Source organism: Anser anser, assembly GCF_964211835.1.
Source record: "Anser anser genome assembly, chromosome: 7".
Taxonomy (NCBI): domain Eukaryota; kingdom Metazoa; phylum Chordata; class Aves; order Anseriformes; family Anatidae; genus Anser; species Anser anser.
Window position 1 is genome coordinate 13450321 of NC_139727.1, and position 22269 is coordinate 13472589.

The 22269-nt window shown below is 38.2% G+C and overlaps 1 protein-coding gene across 12 annotated transcripts in view; it reads right to left on the bottom strand.

Moving 5' to 3' along the window:
• The window catches only part of ANK3 (ankyrin 3), a 363472-nt gene that overhangs the window by 291004 nt on the left and 50199 nt on the right, over window positions 1–22269 (bottom strand). The window contains exon 1 of one of the 12 annotated variants that reach the window (XM_083845289.1): window positions 12546–13152. The exons of the other annotated variants lie outside the window; for them this stretch is intronic. Within the exon in view, the coding sequence (XP_083701415.1) occupies window positions 12546–12608 (63 nt within the window). The 5' untranslated portion in view covers window positions 12609–13152. Of the gene's footprint in view, window positions 1–12545; window positions 13153–22269 lie in introns of those variants that run through there. 12 annotated transcript variants of the gene reach the window in all.

The following is a 22269-nucleotide window of genomic DNA, read 5'->3' on the forward strand; positions in this document are numbered from 1 at the left end:
CTTTAGACGCACCTTTTCCAGTCAGATTTACACTTCTAAAGAGAAGTGCACTATGAAGTAAATGGTAGAACTAAAAGTATATGCAAGACCCAAGAAGGAAAAGCAGTAACCAAGCAGTGAGGTAAGCACTATGTGAACAGAGGACTCTTGTCCTCCTGCCCTGCCTTACTCCCCATAGTCAAGACCCACACCCCAGATCCCATTATCCTTCCCACCCTCCCCAACTACCCCACAAAAATCACCAGGAAAGGAAAATGCCACTGCTTTAAATCAGTTTTGTAACTATAATATACTATGGAACCTCTAAAAGAGGCACAAGAGCAAAGGTAGCTGGATAGTGCCTACCCCTCCTTTCCCCACTGACCTTGATGACCTTGACAACAGTGGGAGTCACAGCCAACAACACTGCAAGTCAGAGAAGCACTGCTCTTCCTGTGCTGTATGGTCTGCCAAAACATGGAGTGACATTTCCCCTCTTCTGTTTTTAAGATTAGAACTAGATGAACTCTTTAAAAGGCAGCCAGCTTGCCTGCCTGGAACTTATCTTGGTCAGTAGCATCCTTTTGCTTATGACCAATTGACGTTTGTTGGTATGCACTGAAAGTAGTCTATCAGTATCAAGTACATAGGTTCCTTAAATATAATTTCCAAAAAATAGCCATATTTAGCTGCAGTTTACAATGAGTTGTTGTAAACGCCATGCTTTGCTATCTGCTGATAAAAACACCCACTCCAGGGTTTAGGCAGAATCCATGCTGCCCTCTCAATCAGCTTCCACTACAGGGAATAGCTTGATGCCACATCCCACAGAAGCTCTTCCTGTCAAGGCTCTTGCAAAGGGTTAGCCTCCCCTCCAACCTGACCCTGCCAGCTCTGCATTTAGTTTGACATCGGGGTCAGTTTTGCCACTAAGGATCTTCCTTAGAAATACATATGCATGCATATAGAAATGAGGAAGAAAAAAAGCCAGAGTGTTGAGCAACATCTTGATTTTGTTTTCAAGTTTCTATTGTAACCAACAACTGCAAAAAGGAAGCGTGAGCAAATATAAATGTCAGAAGGAATAACTGTACATCCCAGAGTAAACTATTTAATTGTAAAGACATTTTCATTTTGTAGAACTACAAATTTTCACATTATTCATAATTGAAAAGCCTAGAAGAAATAAAAAGGACACCATTCACTATTAAAGTACATACATCTTTGTAATGTAAAGAAAGGGAGAAGATATGGAGGAAACCACCTGTATCAGTAAGTCAGATCTTGGGTATAAAAGATGCCTGTGAAGTATGAGGTAAACTGAATATATGTAGTCATGGGCTCTTATTTTATAGCCAACTTCAGAGGAAAAAGCAACTAAGCATGCAGCTGGACTCATGAAACAGCACAGACAAATAGCATTGGTAATAAGTACGAAGGTCTGACTTAGAGAAACAAGGTGGAAACTTTTTTTTTTTATTGAAACACTAGGGGGCATAGCAGTAGTCGTCTTCATCCTGCATAATCCAGGCTCTGGGATTGTTTTACATATTGTTGATGCAACAAAAATGGACTGTTTCTAGGGCTTGGGAACTTACTAAAGAAAATTTCAAATGTCTCTCCTGAAAGAATTTTTTGTGCTTCTCAACTGATCATAGTTAGCAAAACAATTTATTCCCCCCCCCAAAAAAACCAGTAATTTGCCAGTACTACTATAATGCTAACAGGTTCAGCTTGCATCTGGTCAGGCTACCACTCATGTGGTTACTCAATCCAATGGGTACGTTTGAGAACAGAGTAAAAACAAAGGTTGAAACTCTTGACTTCAGCTATGCTCCTAAAGTCAACAAGAGAAGTTATGCTACTGTTTAAGTGTTACCCTGAACAGAGTCAGTCTTGGATTTAGTCTTGGATTTTCTCCTCAATTTCTTTTCAATAGCATTGCGAAAGAGAATGTTTCATTCTGTTATTCCATTTTCAAAAGTTCTGCTTCCAGACAAATCACCCCTACATGCCTTACTGCAAACACAACACTTCATTATTCTAGGGTTCCATCAATAGCCATGGATGACCAGGCATTGGTTGGTTTCATTTTCATTGAGATGTTGATCATCAGATACCTTCATTGAAAAAGTTATTGAGTTACTAATTTTATTGCATTTCTAAATATGAGATACCATAACTAATTATTTATTAAACACTTCACAATTTTCATAATTTTAGAGTATTTCTCCTGTACCATATATCTAAAACATAGCTGGCTACTGAAATCTGCTTCAAGAACAAGACTGTGAAGACCATACTTAACCCAACTTTACTATGTCTGCTTTGATACCTTCTCCCAAATATTTTGCTCGTAATTGTTTACAAGATTACCGAAGTACTATCCTTGCAATCCCTTTTATCTTCCTGTTAAAATATCAGTAAAGTCATCAGTTTTGGATTAGCTAACGAAGCATATTTTGACTGAGCCATAACATCTTTGTTCTACCCATTAGCTGTCTGTTTTCTGTTACTTGAAACTATCACTGATTTACCCTCACCATACTTCCACTCTCTTTTTAAAGAAAGGCCCAAATTATTTTTGTGTTCCATAAATGCATTCTAAAATAACAGTACTCTTAATTTTCTCCTAGGGCTGTTCCTCTCCCTACATAAGGCACATTTTAGGTACCCGCTAGTCTGATAGAATGACTCCCCTAGCTATGAAAGAAAAACTACTATGTTTACTCGCCTACAAAACTTTTCTTTGCATTTTACCCTTCCAAAACTACTTCAGCTGATGTTCCTAATGACAGAATATCATTCCTTACCAGGTGGCAAGGAAATGCCAGGAAGTTGTGTGCAACTGGCGTGGAAAGGAAACTAATGAGAAGGGGTGCGGTGCACCATATGTAGTTCTGAAAGGAAGAGAGGTTGGTTACTTGCACTGTCTCTGGTACTCATCAGTTCATTAATTCATTTTAATGAGTGACACAAAAATTGTGTAATGAAAACATAGGAAGAGCATGAAATGTTCTCAACTAAAATTATCTGAAAAATTGAAATTTTGACAAAAAAATTTATATAAGAAACTACTTTGTAACAACTGTGGTGCGTGGATGACTGGAACAGCTGAATCCCACTGTGGTTTAGGGTGGACTGCCATCCTCATATTTAGATTTTTGTATAATAAAAGGACAATTAAGTGAAGCCACTCTCTAGAATGTTTCCCTCCAACTCTATAGAGGGAGAATGGAACCAGCTACCAGAATTACGCAGCCCATCTTTGATAAGTTTTCTCTTTGAAAACCATTCAGACTGACACTGCTCTATTCACTAAGGCTTTCCCCTACAACTCCACCCTGGTGTTGTATTACAAATACTTTAATGATATTGCCTCCCAACCACACACAACAGTAATTAAGTAAATGAAGTTACAAGTCTGTTTAAAGGAGCAGGGAAGAGAGCTAAGTACCCCCCCCTGCACCACTTGCACAGCATTAGTCCCATCTGATTAGGGTTCCTGTGAATCCTACAGCACTTTGCCTGGGGCTTGCATATTCTGTGTTTACGTCCTCCTTCCCGTGCAGCTGAGATTTTGCCTGAAGATGATCATCTCCCATCAGGATAAACTTCATCCTCACTGCATATAGTGCATCTCATTTTGAAGTATTTTAGCAAATGTTATTTACTCTCATGGCCTGCAAGATCAGCATGTCCACACGCTCTTCATATGCGAACAAGCCCAGGCACACACCCAGCCAAAGGTAAGAAAGCAAGTAAAAAACTGGAAGCCAGCTGAAGGTGGTGAATATACTGTCCCTGCTCCTGACCAAGGAAATGCAACCCTTGACAGATCTTCCAAAAAATCCCACTTCACCACCACCCCTTTTCACAGGTTATCCCATTCCCTCTCCCACTGAGTGCAAGAGAATTACAAATTCACACAGCACTAGAGTCATTGAGACTAAACGTATCTTATCAATACTGTGAAACCTGTATATGCTCAGGATCTCTTCACAAACACTTACTTTCTCATTTAGAAACCAACCAACAGAAATAAGTGAGGCAACTTCAATTGAAAGCATCAACCACTCCTTGACTAAGAGGATGTCCCTAAAATTCCATTAGGGGAAGTTAGACAAATACCAGCTAGTAAAGCAAAATTGTTGGTGTTCTTTTTAGCTTCTGTTTTTCATATTATTTCATTAGGAAAAAAAGCCAAACGGTATTATTCCATGAATGACGTATGCTAAAAGGAGGAAAACAGCTTGCAGTGATTTGTTAATTTTGACATTGTGGTAAGCTTCCCTTAAACTAGGAGAGGCCAACACACACAAGACAGCAATATACAAGTTATATAACCATTACCTCCCAAAAAATGATTACCCACCCCAACAATAGTTGTAAACAAAACTATGAAACACTGGCGATCATCATGAAGCACTCCAATTCCCTATGATAAAATAGCTCCTTAAAGAAAAAAAAAAAAGTATTCAAGTCAATCCTTGTTTACATTCACAAATTGCTAATGCGCTATAGAGAATTCTCAGCAGCCAAAATCTCTTGTAAGCACAAACCTGAAACAAGTCAGTGATGGTAACACTTTAAATTAAGTGTCTTAAGTATACTTAGCTATGCATTTAATTTAGATATAACAAAACAGTGCGTATTACATATCAAGAGAAATGCTAAAGAAAATGTCTCATTTGTAGTTTTCCCCCAGTTGAGCCAGCTCGTTTGTCTTCTTCAACGTAAAGGGAATAAGGCAGGGTTTGCCCTGAGCTTCTTTGGGAATGAAAGGATACCAAATCGTGCCTGTTTCAGTTTAACCTACTTTCAGTTGAGTGACCCAGCATCTGAGAGTGACGAAAGAATTCATTGCATTTTTTATTTGATCAGATAGCAAACATCATCATTTGAAATAAGGACCTAACATTTACGAGTTTCATGAAATGTTTTATATATCATTAAGAGTTAAAGCCTGAAGCTGTTTGGTAACTGGAAGGTTGAACAGTTCGGAGTAGCATACTACAGAGTTTTCAACAAACACTGAGTTTCCAAAATACTTTAAAAAAAAAAAAACAAAGATTAAAATTTAAGTTGCCTACTGTGGTAATCATCTCTTTTGATTGCTAAGATACATTGGTACACATTCACCAAGAATGTGATTGAGCTAGCTCCCTCTTGGCAGGGTGCTGGTTCTCTAGGCCCTGAAACTGCAGCGCTATCCCTGCTGCTGTCTCTGCAGGCAGCCAGAAGTGAAGGAAGGCTGCAGGTTCTACCACCACCACCTCCACAAAGCGCAAGGGAGCTGAAGAGACTGAGGAACAAGCCCATGCCCCAGCAAGGGGAATGCAAGTACGCAGGCTCTTCTTTGGAAGTGAAAGGGGGATAACCCAGATGTATTTACTTTTCTCAATCTATATTTGACAGACTGAAAGCATTTATTTTCAAGACATAAGCGTGGTAAGCATTTCAACACCTGCCACACCTACCTAGGTGCTGTTGTTAAGACCTAATGAATTCCATAGTCACATCATTCACAGACTTTGGCAAAAGGAAATCCTCCATGCTAAGAAGCAAGCTAAAATTTATGCAGTGGTTTAATACAAAGGCTGTTGCAGAAACATTTATATCACTTCCTGATGACTGCAGAACTGCAGTATGTAACTGAAGCTCATCCATTGTGTCTCCTGTAGCTCAAGCTCACTTTCTCTAACCCAATCTAACTCTAACTTAGTTGTACATAAAACAATTGACTGCAAAAGGAAACAATCTGATCTGGACTGCAACTGTCCAGCTTCTGGAGGCGATGACCCTCTAAGTCCTCCAGCTGAGGCACCAGGCACTGACAGTGACCCACACAGAAACCAGCCTGGAGCGCTGCCTGCTGCACTCGCACTACCACGCTGAACCCAGGAGGGGCCACCAAGGAACCAGACCCCGGGGGGGGGGGGGGGGGGGGGACGGACAGACTCAGTCCTTCAGGTGATGGTGTGATTGAAAACATACAAGCTCCATTCTGAAGAGTGAAACCCACTGTAAGGTATCTGGTTCAACTCAAGGAAAGTCTTGCGAGTATAGAAAATTCAACCCAGAAACAGATTGAACAGATTGGCCAGCAACTCGCTGTTGGAAGACATGTGGTGACGGCCAAGATCATTCAAAGGAAGGAACAGCTCAGCAACCCAGTGAGGAAATGCTGGAAAAGAAATGGAAGAAAGAAGAGCAACCCAGGCTTCAGAAAGCAATGCTGGGAAGCACCTGGTCCTATAGCTAGGAACATGATCATTTAAGCAATGGGAAAAACCGTACAAGGGAAGCAAAATTTGGCTAACTGGTAAATCCTGTAACTAAAAAACCTACCAACAAGGGATAAATCTTAGCCACAGGCTAATAGACAGCTGCAAGAAGACACATGAATAAAATATTTTATTATTTACCCAAAGGATCAAAGCTCATAGACCAGGGGAAATGCACCCAATACTACTTCCAATACTACTTCAGGCACTGAGAGAACTGACCCATGTACAAACCTTCAGCGTAGTGAGTCATTAACACCCCTTCTCTGTGACGACAGCTTGATACTGGCTGATCTTTGCTTCACTTTTACTCACTTGAAGTCTTTTAGGAAAGTGCAGTAAACTCCTACAGTTTAAACCCATTTAAAGGAAACTGATTTGGGTTCTTTTAACATGGTTGTTTTCTCCATATTTAATTACTGTTGCAATTCACTATAAGATGAAGATAAGACAAAAATCAGCCAAAGCACTTCAGACAATTGCACTTTTCATACTTCCTACACCCATTCCTCAGAAGGCCAAAACCATTCAACAGCTGAATTTTCTGGAAAAAGTTGAAAACTGTAGGATGACCTTATGTCATAGGATCCAAGAATTGCCCTCAAGTTTCATATTCTCCCAAACAACAGGGTTCCTCTGTAAAACAGCGGGCTTTAAAAAGAAAATCATGTGTTGTTCAGCATTTCAGCATGAGTTTTTTAATTTAACAGCAAATGGAATGACTGTCACTCAGGTTACAAGTTCTGTCACTTATCTACAGAGTGAATTATGTTAAAAATTCAATAACATAACACCTTGCTGTTTCATTTTATATAGAATGACAGTATCATCTACTTCCAATTTTTTTAAGCACATTATCAGACTTCAGTAGCATTAGTCAACAGCTCCTAGCCCCAGGTAAATGTCAACTAGAAAGTATTCTTTCCAGGGAAAATGAACATTTGAAATGATTCATTTCAAAACAATAAGATACTTGACTTGCTTTTATATGTATATAATTATTATTTTGTTCCAGTTTGATAGAAAGAAAGCTAAGACAATATTACCATGTACCAAAGTGATTTTCCAATCAAAGTGACGTGAATCAGTATATTTTAATTTTCTGGGGCAATTCAGGAAGTTGCAGATGGCAAGAAAATGTAAATGCATTTATTTCAGAGGAACAGAATTTCAAAGTCTTAAGTGGTTTTGTTTTGGTTGGTTGGTTTTAAAGCAATTGAGAATAGTCATAATTATTGAAAATTATTTTCTCTACTATTTTGGGGCTTCACTATTTGGACATGCAAATGAGGAGTATCTTCCAGAAGTTTTGTGGGCTTTTTGTTCTTTTTTTTTTTCCTTTAATATATTTACTGAAAATGTGGGGTTAAGAATCTACTGATAAAACAGACACTACAATCTGAACAAGTAGATATTTGCAAGCAAGGCCAAAACAAATCTGTTTATCATGTCATTGAATTCAGTTCTCAGCACAGGATCTGTTGACATGTTAAGGTTTACGAACACCACCATACAGTCAAATTTAAGTCTGAGAACCATTTCTCCTCCACACAAACCCAAAGATAACAACATGGCAAATAAGGTTTATGCTAAGATGAGAGATGGTTTCCTTCTAGAACTTTTTTGCATTTTATTTCATAAATTTAAGTAGATTTTAATTTCTCAGCTTTTGAGGAACAACAAATTTAGAAATCAATTTACACTCGAATAAATAAGTTTATTTTTATGAATAAATTAAAAGCCACGAGAAAAATGTAGGAACATCTACCACAAACATTTTCTTTACCATTAGCAGTAAATACTTCTCCACTGGGAGTAAACAGCAGTGAATGTTCTCTCCCAACAACCATAATGTGTATAAGAACTGAACACAGATAAACCATGGTTTGTCAAAGCAACCAATCAAATCAGTAAATTGAGTTGTAAAAGCAACAGCTCAAAAAAAGCCAGTGATTTGATATTACCACGTATCTCAGAAACAAAACACCGTTTCTCATCATCATGACCTCACAGGTGCTGAGTTGCCATCACCAGAAGCCCCACTATAATTCATACACAGATTAATCATTCGATCATATAAAGATGAAATACGAAGACTTAAAGCCCCTAAATATTGTCCTCAGTAGTGAGGTCTGTGATGTTATTTTAGTCAAGGTAGGCTTTGCCTGTAAAGGATCTCACCCGGTTCCCATAAAAGACGGTGAGAACTTGTCTCCCATACCACTACTTACACTACATTTTTACTACAGTGGGGAAATGTCTCACCATACCCAAGAGAACTTCTGACCTCTCAGCCTCTACCCCACCAAAATGCCCCCTAAAGTTTCACATCCCAGTAACGACACTGCTGACCAGATTTTCAGCTGTCTGATAATGGAAGACCCCCCCACCAAAGACAGACACTAATTCTGCCAAGTCAAACTTTGGAGATACAACAGAGCAAAGAACCCCTGGCAGAAATTACAAGTGTGTTCCCATTGTAGTGAGCCCTCCCAGTGTAGTGCGCCCAGGCTACTGTCTCAAGAAAAGTGGATTGAGTTAAATATCCTCTATTAGTCCAAAATCATAATGTTGGCAGCTATAAACCTTGTGATGCCAAGCAGAGATTTTCAATCTGCTGCATTAGCAGCTCATTCCTCTCTGTATGGCATATTTACATTTTCTATAAAACAGTGGAACACAACGTTGAAAGTGATACTACAGTTAACAACTAACTAATAAGGCAGTGAAGTGGATAGGTACACAGAATACTCTAGAATCACGTTAAGAGCTCAGCATGAGCTCTCACCTGTGTACATTCAAGAAAACTTACGCATTTCTGTTTGGAATTTCCATGGCTGATTTGTGCCTTACACGTGTCATGAGATGCATTGTTAACATCCATTGTGCAGTTTCAACATCTTGGAGGGAGCAGCAAAAGAGAAGAACAAAAGATCCCCCACAACAAAAATAGTATTTCCGGTAAAGCTTCTGGTATGAGAGTTCAGTGAGAAATTTCCCACTAAGAACCAACTGGTGGCTGGCAGATAACTAAAAGTAAATGGAAGAGGATAATACACTACAGGAGTTTTGAGGTGGTCTGATTTGTTTCTTGTTCCTACAATTCTGATTACCTTTCAGAGTTTCAAAGGACCACCAGCATTTTCATGGATAATTGCATTCTGGTAGTTTGAAACAAGAGAAGAATACTTATCTTTTGTTTAAAAAAAATATATCAAAACATCTTAAATCTCTAGTGACAACTGAGTTCAATGCTCTTCTACCACTGACAATCCAAAATATACTGAAAAGTGATGACACAAACATACAGGATAAAGCTACTCCATAATGCCCAGGGATTCAACCTGACAGCTCCAAAACACTGACTTGGTAAGAGCATGGCTGAAAATTGCAAGACAACTGAATGTCAAGTATAGGAGGCACAGGCTGCTGCTAGAAAGGAACCCCAAAGGGTGGAATAAAGATAAAACTAGTTAGGCTTCCTTTTCCATCAGAACTAATCCTGTTCAGTGTAACCTCAGCAATAAATATTGATGTGGTACCTTCATCTTCTGAAATCTGTATCCCCCCTTAATATTGCACGGCTAAAGGCAGTATGTTCTGCTTTCATCTGAATTGTCCATCCTTCAAAATAAATCTCCGCACCACCACCTGATTTTTCTTCATCCTCTCAGACTAGCTTGAAATTTTTAACGCATTTGCAGAAAGGCTTTTGCCAGCCTGTTCTAAACGCACAGTATTTGTATGCCTTTGTGTTCATCAGGTTAAGGGTTATTTTTGTGGTGTACCTACTGGTGATAAAACTGCAAATTCAGAGCACATTTCTGACTGTGATTTTGCTATAGCAGACCATGAGCTTTCCATTGCTATCCCCCAGGCTCTTTCAGCATCTTTTTTTTCCTGCTTTTCTGCTCAGAAAAAGCCTAAGAACAGGAAAACCAAGAGTTGATGATGGGGGAACAGGATATAAATGAGTACCTCAGCAGCTGAAGAAGGAAGACTTGCCACCTCTCAGCTCTGAAGGTAAGACAGAAGGTAAAGGAAAGGCTAAATGCGGAGACAACACAGCTACCAGGAAAGCAACTATCTAAAGAGCAGAGGGAGAAGACCATGGAATTACCCATTTCAGGATACACACTTCTAAGAAGAGACTTGACTCACTGGAATCACAGACTCGGTTAAGTTTTCACCAGTCTCAGGGGTTTATGGCCAATGAACATCATTTGTTTATCAAATTTTTCTTGGAGAACATTTCTGACTTAACAAAGTGCTTCTTTGTTGGCCATCCAGAGATTCATCTTCTGAATCAAAATAACAAACTACTTCTCCAATGAATTGTGAAAAGCAGGGAAAATTTCTGCCAGGACCAGAAGAAATGGCTGCTCTTTGTTGAAAAGAAAAGCAAAGCAGTTCCCTTTCCATTGGGAATATTCTGGCACAAGCCTGTGTTTAACAGTGACATTATAAGCAGCTTTGATGTGCAGTAGTCACGAGGGACACACCTAAGCCTGATACAGCATAGCCCAGCAACAGTCAATTCCAACAGCATTAAGAAAATCAAACAGCAGTGAAACAACACCTTCCATAGGTTTAGAAAGCTCTAGCCACATCCCCATTGAAATGTAATTGCTTGCCATCACACACCAGTGTTTGCTACAGTTCATGCAGTAAAGGTTCAATGCACAGAAGGACGGGCTTTAACATCACCTCAGAAGGCATCAACTAAAGCGTTATGCCATTGGCCTTCAGTGCTCACAGCAGTAACTCATGAATGTAAACATGTCTGACAGTTTTTCTCTCCCTTGAGAGCAGTGACACTGTACCAGTCAGCAGAGGAAGAATTTGGACAGGACATCTGTAGCCTCCTTCCCACAGGTGGAATACCACCTTTACAAGGTGAAGATACAGGTGAACTGTCACCAGCCACTGCTAGAACAATGAGACTCCCAACTTGGCATCATCCTAAATCACCTGGGCTGTTCTCTCTCGTTGGCTATTTGGTTGGTCCTCTGGAAGACATAGATCTATATGCAAGATAAGTGATAAAATTTGCTATGTACTATAAAACCACAGCTAGATTGTTAAATACCATAAAAATACTGTGTGTAACATAGTAAAAATATTAACATGTTCCAAGCTTAAAACCCATCCCAGAATTTACTTCTACACCTCTTCTATCCCTGAGGCAATGTATCATGCCTGACGGAAACATTTGATATGTCAGGAAGGTATCCTAATTTACCATTAAAAGTGTTTTAAAATTGTATTTTTTCCCCTGCTTCCTCTCCAGAGCTGCTCTTTACTTTTCTGGCAGGATAGAGAGGCCAATCTGATTTAATTTGCATTTTTGACAATCTATTAAGTCCCTCACCAAGGAAATGGATTAAGTGTGAGGCTGTCACACACTTCCAAATGATAGGAAGGCAAACACACTCAGAAAATAAAAGGTGGGAGTCTCAATATATTATCTACAACAATAATACACCTTTCAGATGCCTTTTTTGACAATAATTGAGGTAATTCACATTATAAATTAATATACTCAGTTAATATTTAAAATAAGTAAAAAAAATGAAGAAGTCAGCTTCCTAGGTTTAATAATCTGGCTCTTGAGTGTAAACACATGAAAATGACCCGTTTCAAAATGGAAGGAAGAAAATTAAATGGATATCAGGAAAGCAAAAACTGCAACACAGAAGGCAATAATCTATCAAATGCATCCAAGTACAGTTTCAGGCAAAAAAGACAAGCCATAACATAAATTGTCTCCATTGAAACTGGAATTTTAATCCAGAGTTTAGTTTAGCCACAAAATTTCTAAGCCCCAAAATATATAAAACCAATTGCAGTGACATACAATTAAATAATGTGTCTTTTTAAAAAACTTCTTGTAAAACTTGATTTTCTTAGTGATGTCCCTAATATTCATTTCCAAGAACACATGTTGATTATCAGTCTTTCATTTAGATACCTGTTTACTTGTTAATCCTGGGTTTGGAATACACTAGGAAATCTACAGCCACATTGAAATTCTATGACTAACATATTTAAACACTGGGGTATTTAAATAATGTAAAAATAACTGAGTTTTGGTGGTATACTAATTCTAGCAGAGAACACACCCATCAGCATCTAGCATAAACAAAACCATCCCGATTCTACCATCATCCTTCTTCTATTATCCAAAGCCACTCCACACCCAGAAGCAAACTGCTTAGAACACAAAATGACTGGAGGAAAAAAAAAGCATTATGGAAGATTGTCTGTACAGGGAGTTACCTTTTTTCCTTTCTTTTTCCTGTGAGCTGGTTTAGCATTTTTCTCCTTTGCTTCCTCACTCATTTTTCAGCAGGTAAATATACAGGGGAAGGGGAATAGAAGAGATCACTGCTTGTATTCCAACATGCAAAGCCACTGCAAATATTCACAGCTGTGAAACCAAAGTCCATCTGCTGACGTTTCTCAGACAAGTAACAGAATAACTGCTGTTTAAAGCTAGTCTCTGCTCCTCCTGCACTGACTTGAATTGCTCATAGCCTTGCTGTTTTCTTCTGTGAGAAACTGGGTGTTCTCACATCAAGCAGTCTGTGATTCCTCTAAAGAGAAGAGAAAACATTTTCCTCTTTCATTCTTAACTAGTCTTCACTCCTGAGATAAGATCTTGACAATGCTTCCTAGCTTGGTCATCCTCGGTGCTTCCAGTCTCTTAAATGGGGTTGATGAGCCACACAGAAATTAGCTGCAGACGGCTGACAAGTCTGAGAAGCGTTCACCAGCGGATGATTTGCCGTTGCTTGCAGACGCAGAAAGCGAGCCTGAATCGCTCTGATTGCCGGTCGTGTACAATACCGACATGTGTTGAATGCATCAGGGCATACCAGAAAAGGAAGCCTCCGAGAGTGATAAAAGATCAGGTTACTGGATCTTAAAGCCACTCCCAGGCAGATTCAAACAATAAAAGGCACAACACACTGCTGAAGAAATTGCTAGATGAGACGTTGACGTTTCCAGCAGCTCCATATACCCATCCAAAGGACCTGCAAATTACCACTCTGAACGCACAGTTTAAAATATTAATTATTCATCTCATAAAAGCAGCAGCAATATTTCAGCAAAACACGTATTTGCAACTATCCCTGCCTGTGAGAGCTTGCTCCTCCCTTGTATGCCTGTTCCTATGACAGAATTTGTAATCTCTCCACTAATGCAGCGCTCTTTCACAGAAGTATTACGTGCCTCATATGTGTGCATGACTGGCAGGTTTCAGATCATGTTTCCACATGCTGCTGACCTACTCCACTGAACAGTTTGGCTACTTCCCTACAAGTCTCATGGAAAAAAAAAAAAATCAAGAGAGGTCAGAGACTTCATAATAATTCTCTCCAGTCTGTGCCCATTAAGCCATGTAACACACAACCTATGCATTACCAACAGCCATGACAGCAGTCATTCACAAGATGTCTCATTTATGTCATTACCACACTTAAAATTGTGTACTTCTCTATACATACATGGACAGATTCCTATGTTGACATTCCCCCTTAGGAGCTCCCCTCCCACCAAGGAAGCTAAGAGGGGAGCTGGGAAGGGGGGGGAAAATACAGAACAGGTATTAGACGTCACGCAATAGCCCCATCCACTGCTCTCATACCACTGAGTTAACAGTACTCTAATCTGCCCATTGCTGAGAACTCTGGTCACATCATAGGTACCCAGTAACAATGAAGTTTTTGTTCATTTATTTTTACCAATTCACACGATTGGTCTGATGGGCTTTGGGATCAACATCAGAATCCTCTTTCTCCCATCTTCACACCTCCCCACCTTTCACTCCCATTTCTGTAGCATTTTACTCATGACAACCAACAAACATGCCACAGACAAAAAAAGAAAAAAAAAAAAAGAAAAAAAAGAAAAAGATTTAATACATGCTGTTTGCCTCAAAGCTTGTATCATTCTCTACAAATAATTTCAGTGAGCAACCACAACAGCACCATCACATGGAGGCTGTTTTGTGTGTGTGTTGCCAAGCAAGTCCTCATGCCTGCTGTCTGAATGTACTGGAAACAGGCCTGCACCACCTGAACCTGGGGCTCCAAACTAGGGACAGTTCCCCACATGAGCCCTGTAAGGTTGATGTTTTGAGGAACTGTACCTCATACAATGCAAAGTTTAAACAAACACGATCAAGAGACCACTGATAACTGATAAAATTTACTTTGAATCTTAATTCATGAGCATAAAATAGAATTTATACTTAAGCAGTATTTTTGTACAAAACGCAAACAAGATTGATGATAAACAAAACCAGAAGTTTGATTTTCCCAGGCAGTTGGATTTTAATGGCTGTCTCAGAGAAAGAAAAAGAACCCCAGCCTTTCCCAATTTCGCCTTTTTTTTTTTTTAATGTTATCTTGTAAACTGAAGTGCTCTCTGCTGGATAACAGTGGGTAAAACAATGCTTAAACACTCAGAATACCACTCTATCCTAATCACATGAAAAACAAACTTATTTTCTTCGACTGTTTTTACCCTGCGTGCATACCTCTGGGCAACGCTTAATATTTTCTGAAATAAGTCTGAATAGGTAGAGATCAAGTGCAATATAAGTGTGTTTTCCAAAACTAAGCTGAAGATCTGCTACATTGAAATGACTAGTTAAAAGAAAGCATCTGTAATTTGTGGCATGCTTAGCTAATTATATGCCTGTAAAGTCATTTTTTAAATGAAAAGGTCATAAAATAAAGCCATGCTTCTGCATAAATAGAAATAAAGTCCTCTTTCCACAGCAACCTGTTAGCTCTCAAGAAGTTGACACATGAAAACTATTCACTGTGCTCAAGTATACAGGCTGAGGAATGTCACGGGTTCCTGCTGAACTTTGGTTATTTAGCTGTGTAGCTTTTGGTACGGTCCATGAGATGAAGATGTTTATTAGGTTTTAGGATTCTTCTGCCCTGCTGCTAACTTCCAGGGCACTTAATTATTTCTGAAATGGCAATACTCTCACAGGCTACCTATTACATAATCCCTTTTATTTTTCCTTTCCTCTCATTTTCTTTTGTTTTCACAAACATGAATAATCTCCCCAACATAGGTATATTTAGAACAAGAAGGAAAAACCCAGATGAAGAAATATGGATTTTATAGTCACAAGACACTCAGAGAAAGATCTCACATCTCTTCCCTCATATTGTTCAGTTAACCATAGCAACCCTGCTGAAATTTTATCGCATCTATCTTCTGCCATTTGAAGGAATCATTCACATGTCAACATTAAACTCTTATGCGTTGTTTCATTTCCTCCTTACCTTAAAAGAATTGCCAAGTTTTTACTCCAGGTTAAGTCAATATGACAGCAGGAGAAGCTAAATATTAGATTAGGAAAGGGTTTCAAAAAAAAAAAAATCTTCAAATCATGCTTTGATTTGAAGTCCACAAAAATACTTTCTGGTAGTAAAACTATCTAGTGACTGCTGACATTTGTCCATCCATAAAATTATACTACAGAAATTATTCAAATTAATCTTCCATCCCCAGGCTTTCAGCATATTCTGAGCATATCTGCATATTTAAACACCTAAGGTAATAGAAATGAAGTGAGAAAAAAAATCAAATAGGATTGCCTGAAAAAATAAAGACTTTAGCATCCAATTCCAGGAAAAGTCTCCTGTACATATTAAATTGCTGCTGGTACAAAATACCTGAGTAAAAACAAAATAAAAACAAGAAAAACACTGATTTCTGAAACAGAGCAGAAATCAAGGAAGATTTAAAGAGTCAGAAGTGAGCTCCAATTCAAAAAAAGACTGCAATACACATGCGGAATTATATTAAGTATTTTAAAGAAACACAGCCATTCAGAAAGAACCTACGCTTAAACATACAGCAACGCTGCTATGACCAAAGAAACAGTCTAATAAATGACAAATCACAATTACTATCTACTGTCTATATGGTCCTTAAGTAATGCTCACAAAAGTTACTTCTTTCTGGAAACACATCTGTATGTTCAGGTATATTCTGATAAGCTACAGCAAAGGAACAAGTTAACACTTTGCAATTGCATAGCTATTTGAAAAAGGAAATTAATACTACCATACTTTAAAACTCTTCAGATTACTGATGAGAACACTGCTCCCTCTAACCTACTGCTTAATTACAGTAGAGTCTAGAAGTGAACTTTCACAACCTCGTTGATACATATCTACTAGGACAGTTCTATTTTTAAATCAAAATAACTCACATAAGAGGACAACAGGATAGGCCAAGTTCTGTCTATCAGTACACTTCTATTTATAAATTAGAGTGACTTGCATGCAAGAACCAAGGGGGTACGCAACTTGTTATTGGTGACCTGTTTTGTAACTGTGTGCAAGGGGTTTTAAAAAGAACAGCTATGACAGAGTTGCTTGATTTACCAAACATCCAAATAGCTGAACAACTTCACAGTCCAACTAAAGGACTACTAGTTTGTAGAAAGCAGGACAGAGGAAAAAAGCCAGCTTGCTTTTTACCTGGGTAGAAGTCTGCAAAAATAATTTAACAGAAACTTACAGCACTCAATGTTTACTGTCAAATCACTTTACAGATTGACTGCCTAGTACTTTCTCTTGCATCTCAAGCAATGTTCTTTATCACAATAAGACAAAATTGAAGGTTAAATCCAGTATTAGTTAGATAGGTATGGAGTACGCACTGAGACTGGAAGGCAAATGAACTCTAATCCAGTTTCTTACAAAAGAAAAGAAAAAAAAAGTACAATTATGAGTCATATCCCCTTTTATGTATATTTTCACAACTGTGAAAAAAGCATTTTGAAAATACATTAAAGGCTAAAAGAAAGTTTTGAGGTCAATATGAATTCATTTTCAAATTCCATTAGTTGATTTTCATCTGTTTAAAAAGACACAATTTAAGTACTACCATTACTGACTTTGTTAACTTTTATTCTGATGAAAACACACAGCCTATGTGCTAATCTGCTCGTTTGCAAAGGTGCCTGTATGTAGAGATTCATTGTCTCATACAAAGAGAAAAAACAAACCCAATAAAAGCTACTTGCTTGATGATAAACTATAGAATGGTGGTCACCACTTCATAACCATACCTGGTTCCTAGCATGGTTCAATATAAACTCAACTAACAAACTGAACAGTTTTCTGGCCTAAAAATCCCATGTTGTAGGCTGGCATTGACCCACTCAGTCTCCCTCCTCCTTTTAACAGGAAGCGTAGCAATCATTCAGACCTCAAACAACAGCATTCTAGGAGAGAAGCAGAAGTGAAGTAAAGACACAGGGAGGAAAAGTCTTCTGATAAATTCTCAAAGTACAGGAGAGTTTGCAGCTCCCTATGAGAAAAGAAGTTATTGCAACTCCCTGAGGAGTGCAAATACTTATATCAAAAAAAAGTAGTCTGACCTGAGGTAAACTAACTGAAAATAAAACAGAAACGAAGACATGGCAACCCAGGTTTTAACTCAGGTTAAGTAGTTAAAATTAATTTGTGTATTGAAGGGCTGAACATGAGATACTCACATGAATCAAACCCAAGCTGTCTTGTCTTCACAGTTACTTTAACATATGTTAGCTAACTGAAGTTAAGAGCCTTGAGGACAAACATATCCCTTGAGGATGGAACTGAAGGGAGTCTGGGAGTGAAGCCCAGAGTAACTGGGAAGTTACTCTGTGGGAGAGAGAAAGCTAAGAGATTAAATTGCTTCCCTTGCTCCCTTGAGAGAGGAATTCGCTTGCTTTAAAACAACCCTCAGCAAATGAGGTTTGCAAGAATTTCAGTTCACTAACAAGAGAATACAAAACCAAAAATTAGGTATGTAACAGAGTCATACACAAAAATGTGTTAGGTAGTGCAAATTAGTTCTCTACCAGCTGTGTTTGAAAACAGTTACAGAAAGAACATACCTTATATCCAAGCTCTATAAATTCTTATTCACATGCTAATAGATTCTTAGGGCAGATTCTGATTTTGATTTTACTCTTTGAATTTTGCAAGACTATGAATGTATTTTATAGGGGGTTCTTTGAAGGTTCAACCTATAAAACAGACAGTTCTACTGAGTTAAGATGGCAGGTTTTGTACAGATGAGAGAGAACAAGAACAGCCCATTTCAAACTGATTTGCCCCCACAAGCATGGGGGCAAAAAGCCCCAACCTACAAACAGTACTTCCAATCACATATTTCAGTGATACTTTATGTCAGAAACCATGGCAAGATTTGGAAGTTGCCAGCTCAGCGTGTATGAGGAGCTTCCCAGCACACAGCATCTTACCACGTTTACATTTAGAAAAGAAGAGGAAACAAACCAGCTGAGAGGCTGCCTCTCCTGAAGTTGGTTTTGACCATGCTGTGTAGCAGTGCTGTGGTCAGGCAAGATGCAGGTCACCTTCCCATGTTGCTTTCTCCTCAGTGAGCCATCAGGCTGGCTGTCCCTTCTCCCATCGTTACAGGGGGTCACCAGTTTGGTCATCGGGCAACAGTGTCCCAGAACAGCACATCTTTGTGGTTGGTGTATATCAAGTCCAAGCTAATATCAACCCAGTTAAGACAAGTATGTGAGACAATGGAAGGCAATAAATGAAGGGTAGCTATGCGTAAGTGCACGTGCAGCCTTTTGTTCCTCAAAATCATGCTTATTTTGACAGTAACAGAAAAAAAGAACAGCAGCAGCTTCACAAGCCAGAAAAATGGCATAAGCCTTCATTACAGATGATTCACAATCCTACAATTCAATGAACTAGTAAGTACTGAACAACCTGAATTTAGCATTGATTTAAAAGGCCTCAGTCTGCAAGATTTTATTTTTATTATTTTTTTTAATCCAGACTCATCTAATTTTACTGATAATATCACAGCAGCAGCAAGCTGAGCAGTTCTCTTTTAAACAATAGAAAAGAAGTTATAACATTGAAGAAGCTCTGCTTTGGGACCACATTTGGAGCATAACGTGGGAACGTTATGCTAGTAGGAATATCTAGTCTTTTCTCTCCCTAATTAGGGAGAAAAATGCAAGTCATGACATTTCCGTTAGGTAACAATTTCTTCACTTCTTTTTATTTTAAAACCTATTATATGTACCCACTGTGGAAAAAAAAAAAAAAAAACACCTTAAAACTGCTGGAAAAGTGGTAGCAGTAACTGAAAAATGTGTAACATTCAAACTAGAAGTTTCCACTGGGGAATGTAAGAACAAAACATTTTTAGTCTCATTTATGCCTGACAATGCTTGAAGTGTATGCAGAAGGTGATATTTGGGTTTTCAAGAAGCTTTCATTCACCTGTTCCCAAAGGGAGGTCTTAGAAGACTTAAAAATCTCTCCTGCTAGAAGACTTACAATGACCCATGCGAGTCTGGCCCAGAAAGAAATAACAAGTGTGAAGAACCAAGACCAAAGCAGGAATGAAGGCTAGAAAGATGAACTCAAGTCTCAGCTGAGGCAAATCCACATTAAAAAAAAAGATCAGAAACAAGTAAGATTTGACATTCTCTGTTTTAATTCCAAATCATACCTGAAACAGAGAAACATCAAAACATTATCCTGAAGACTTCCTTCAGAGCATCTGATAAGTTGTTCCAGAAGTGTTCCAAACACGTTTAGATAAACTTGTTTGGATATCTGAAATACATGCATATAAATCTATATCTGAAATTTCTGAGAAGATAGATGTTGCCCTTGCCTATTTGTTTTTTCTTTTCCCCTCCCCCCCCCCCCCCCCCCCAAAGCAAAAAGACTTTAACTGTCATCTGCCCCAGAGCTTTTTAAAGAAAACAGCCCGAAAAGTGTGCAATATCTTTCTCCTGCTTCATGTTTTAGGAAATTAGAGAGAAGTTGAAACAAAGTCATTTTCATGGTAAACACAACTTTTGTTGTTGTTGTTTTTGAAAACCTCCAACAAGAAAAGCAGCTTTTTTTTTTTTGACCAGCTATAACACATACAAAATAGGTGAAATGATGGCCATAATTATTTCAGAGAGGCAAATAAGCCACATCTTTTTCACATTCAAGGCCATATGCTAGCCATGATTAGATTTCTCTCATTAGAAGCTACGTGGATGGGAATAAATTCAGAGATAATGGAGCGGCTGGGGAGACAAGACCAGAGCGAGTGCACAAGAGGTCAAATAAATGCATTAAACTCAATTATTCAGGAATATCAAAAAAGAAATAAAATAATTATGACAGTCCCTATCACTGTGCCCATAATTTCAAGTGTCCCAGAGATTCTGAGCATCAAATGAGCAACAAATGTGTGTGCACGTGGGGGGGGAGGAAGGCGATATGTTGTTTGAAGTCTCACGTATGTAACGATAGTTTGGAATTTCATCTTGTTCCCAACATGGCAATATGCACTGCATCTACCAGAAAGGAAGAATTTTCTTTACAAGACCAGCAATTTAAACACACACATAATCAGGATTGCTTTTAAGCTGCCCTGGGTTAGCGTCTATCAATTTAAAATGTCCATTTCCACTTGCAATTATCAAAGTAATTTACATACAGTTCAAAAATAAAAACTCTTACCCATAAAGGTCTGTCAAATATTCTCTTAAACAGAGCTGAATCAAAATTAACAATTTTTTCATACAATCTGTTGATCTATAACACCATTTAATATAGAGATTTATATCTAAAACACAAAGGTTTAAAACAAACTTGTAAATTATAATTTTTGTCTTTTACCTTTTATTTTCTTATGTCCAACAATCTTTTCAAACCTACAACTACATGAAACATTCTCAAGTCAAAAACATACAAATGTTTCATGTAAACAAAAAAGCTGCAAAACCATGTACTAGCACCAGCTAAAAATGCCTTTCCTTTAAGCTCATTCGAAGGAAAAACAGCCCCCAGAAATAAGTGAAGTACATGAATGTATCCTAGTTCAGTTTCTGCAATCACAAATCTAATCCGTCATGCAGAATATGGATTTTTAATTTTAGCCAAAGGCCAATCTGAGTTTGAGTTGTTAGTAGTTTAGAAGAGCTTCAAAAGAAAGGAAGATCTTCAACTTCTCAAAATGATCAGATAAAGCTTTATAATTCATACAATTAATTCATCAATGCTTACATTATATATAAAGCACAACTGGATATAATAGGAGGTATCCATAGGATCAAAGTTTCAGCTTTGTCCAGGTTGAAGGCTTCAAAACTTCTCCCTCCTATTCTACACGCTTCAGGATTAGCTTTATTGAAATCTGCGAGGAAAAGCTAAACAAAGGGAGAGAACCAAGAAAATGCCTCCTAGATAGTTAACTAAAAATTCAAGAAACCCGAAAGATTGTTTTACCTATGCAAGCTATACTCAAAAAAAAAAAATGTCCTTTAACATGGGTGTTCTCCTATTTCATATTCCAGACCCTGTAATTCATTACTAGTTTTAACTGTAATTATACCCCACTGAAAAGAACCATTGTGGAGAGAGTATTTTTCTCACCCTCCGATCCTAATTTTTAATTGGAGATATAATAGATCAACTCCCCAAATCAAGTATGTTTTACCCATAATGGGAATTGGTAAGTGATCTTATGGTCTTTATCCTAACACACTAGCTTTTTCATTTTGATTTCTCTCAAGTGGGAGATGAGGAGTGAGAGGGCAGCTGAGTGTATGGAAGTATTCAACAGTTGAAGGCAAAGAAGTCCTTGAAGTCAGTAAAAAATAACTACCACCACAATGTTTTCTTCATCCCAAACATATTTTTCTATTCCTCTCAGCAGCTGGAAGGTGACTGGGAGGAAGAAGCCATTTAAACAACTAAATTGTGAGATGTTCTTTGTCATGATGGTATATAAAGCTTACATATGTGAACTGAAACATAACGTGCACTTAAGGCCTAGAGTTCCACACCTGTGCATTTTTTTTTATTATTTTTTTTTTAATGGTACCACAGAAACACTCATCCTAAGCAAAGCAGCAGCAGAAAGGGAAAATAACTGTCTTTCTGTAAGCATGCAGCCTGGTTCATGAGGCACAAAGAAG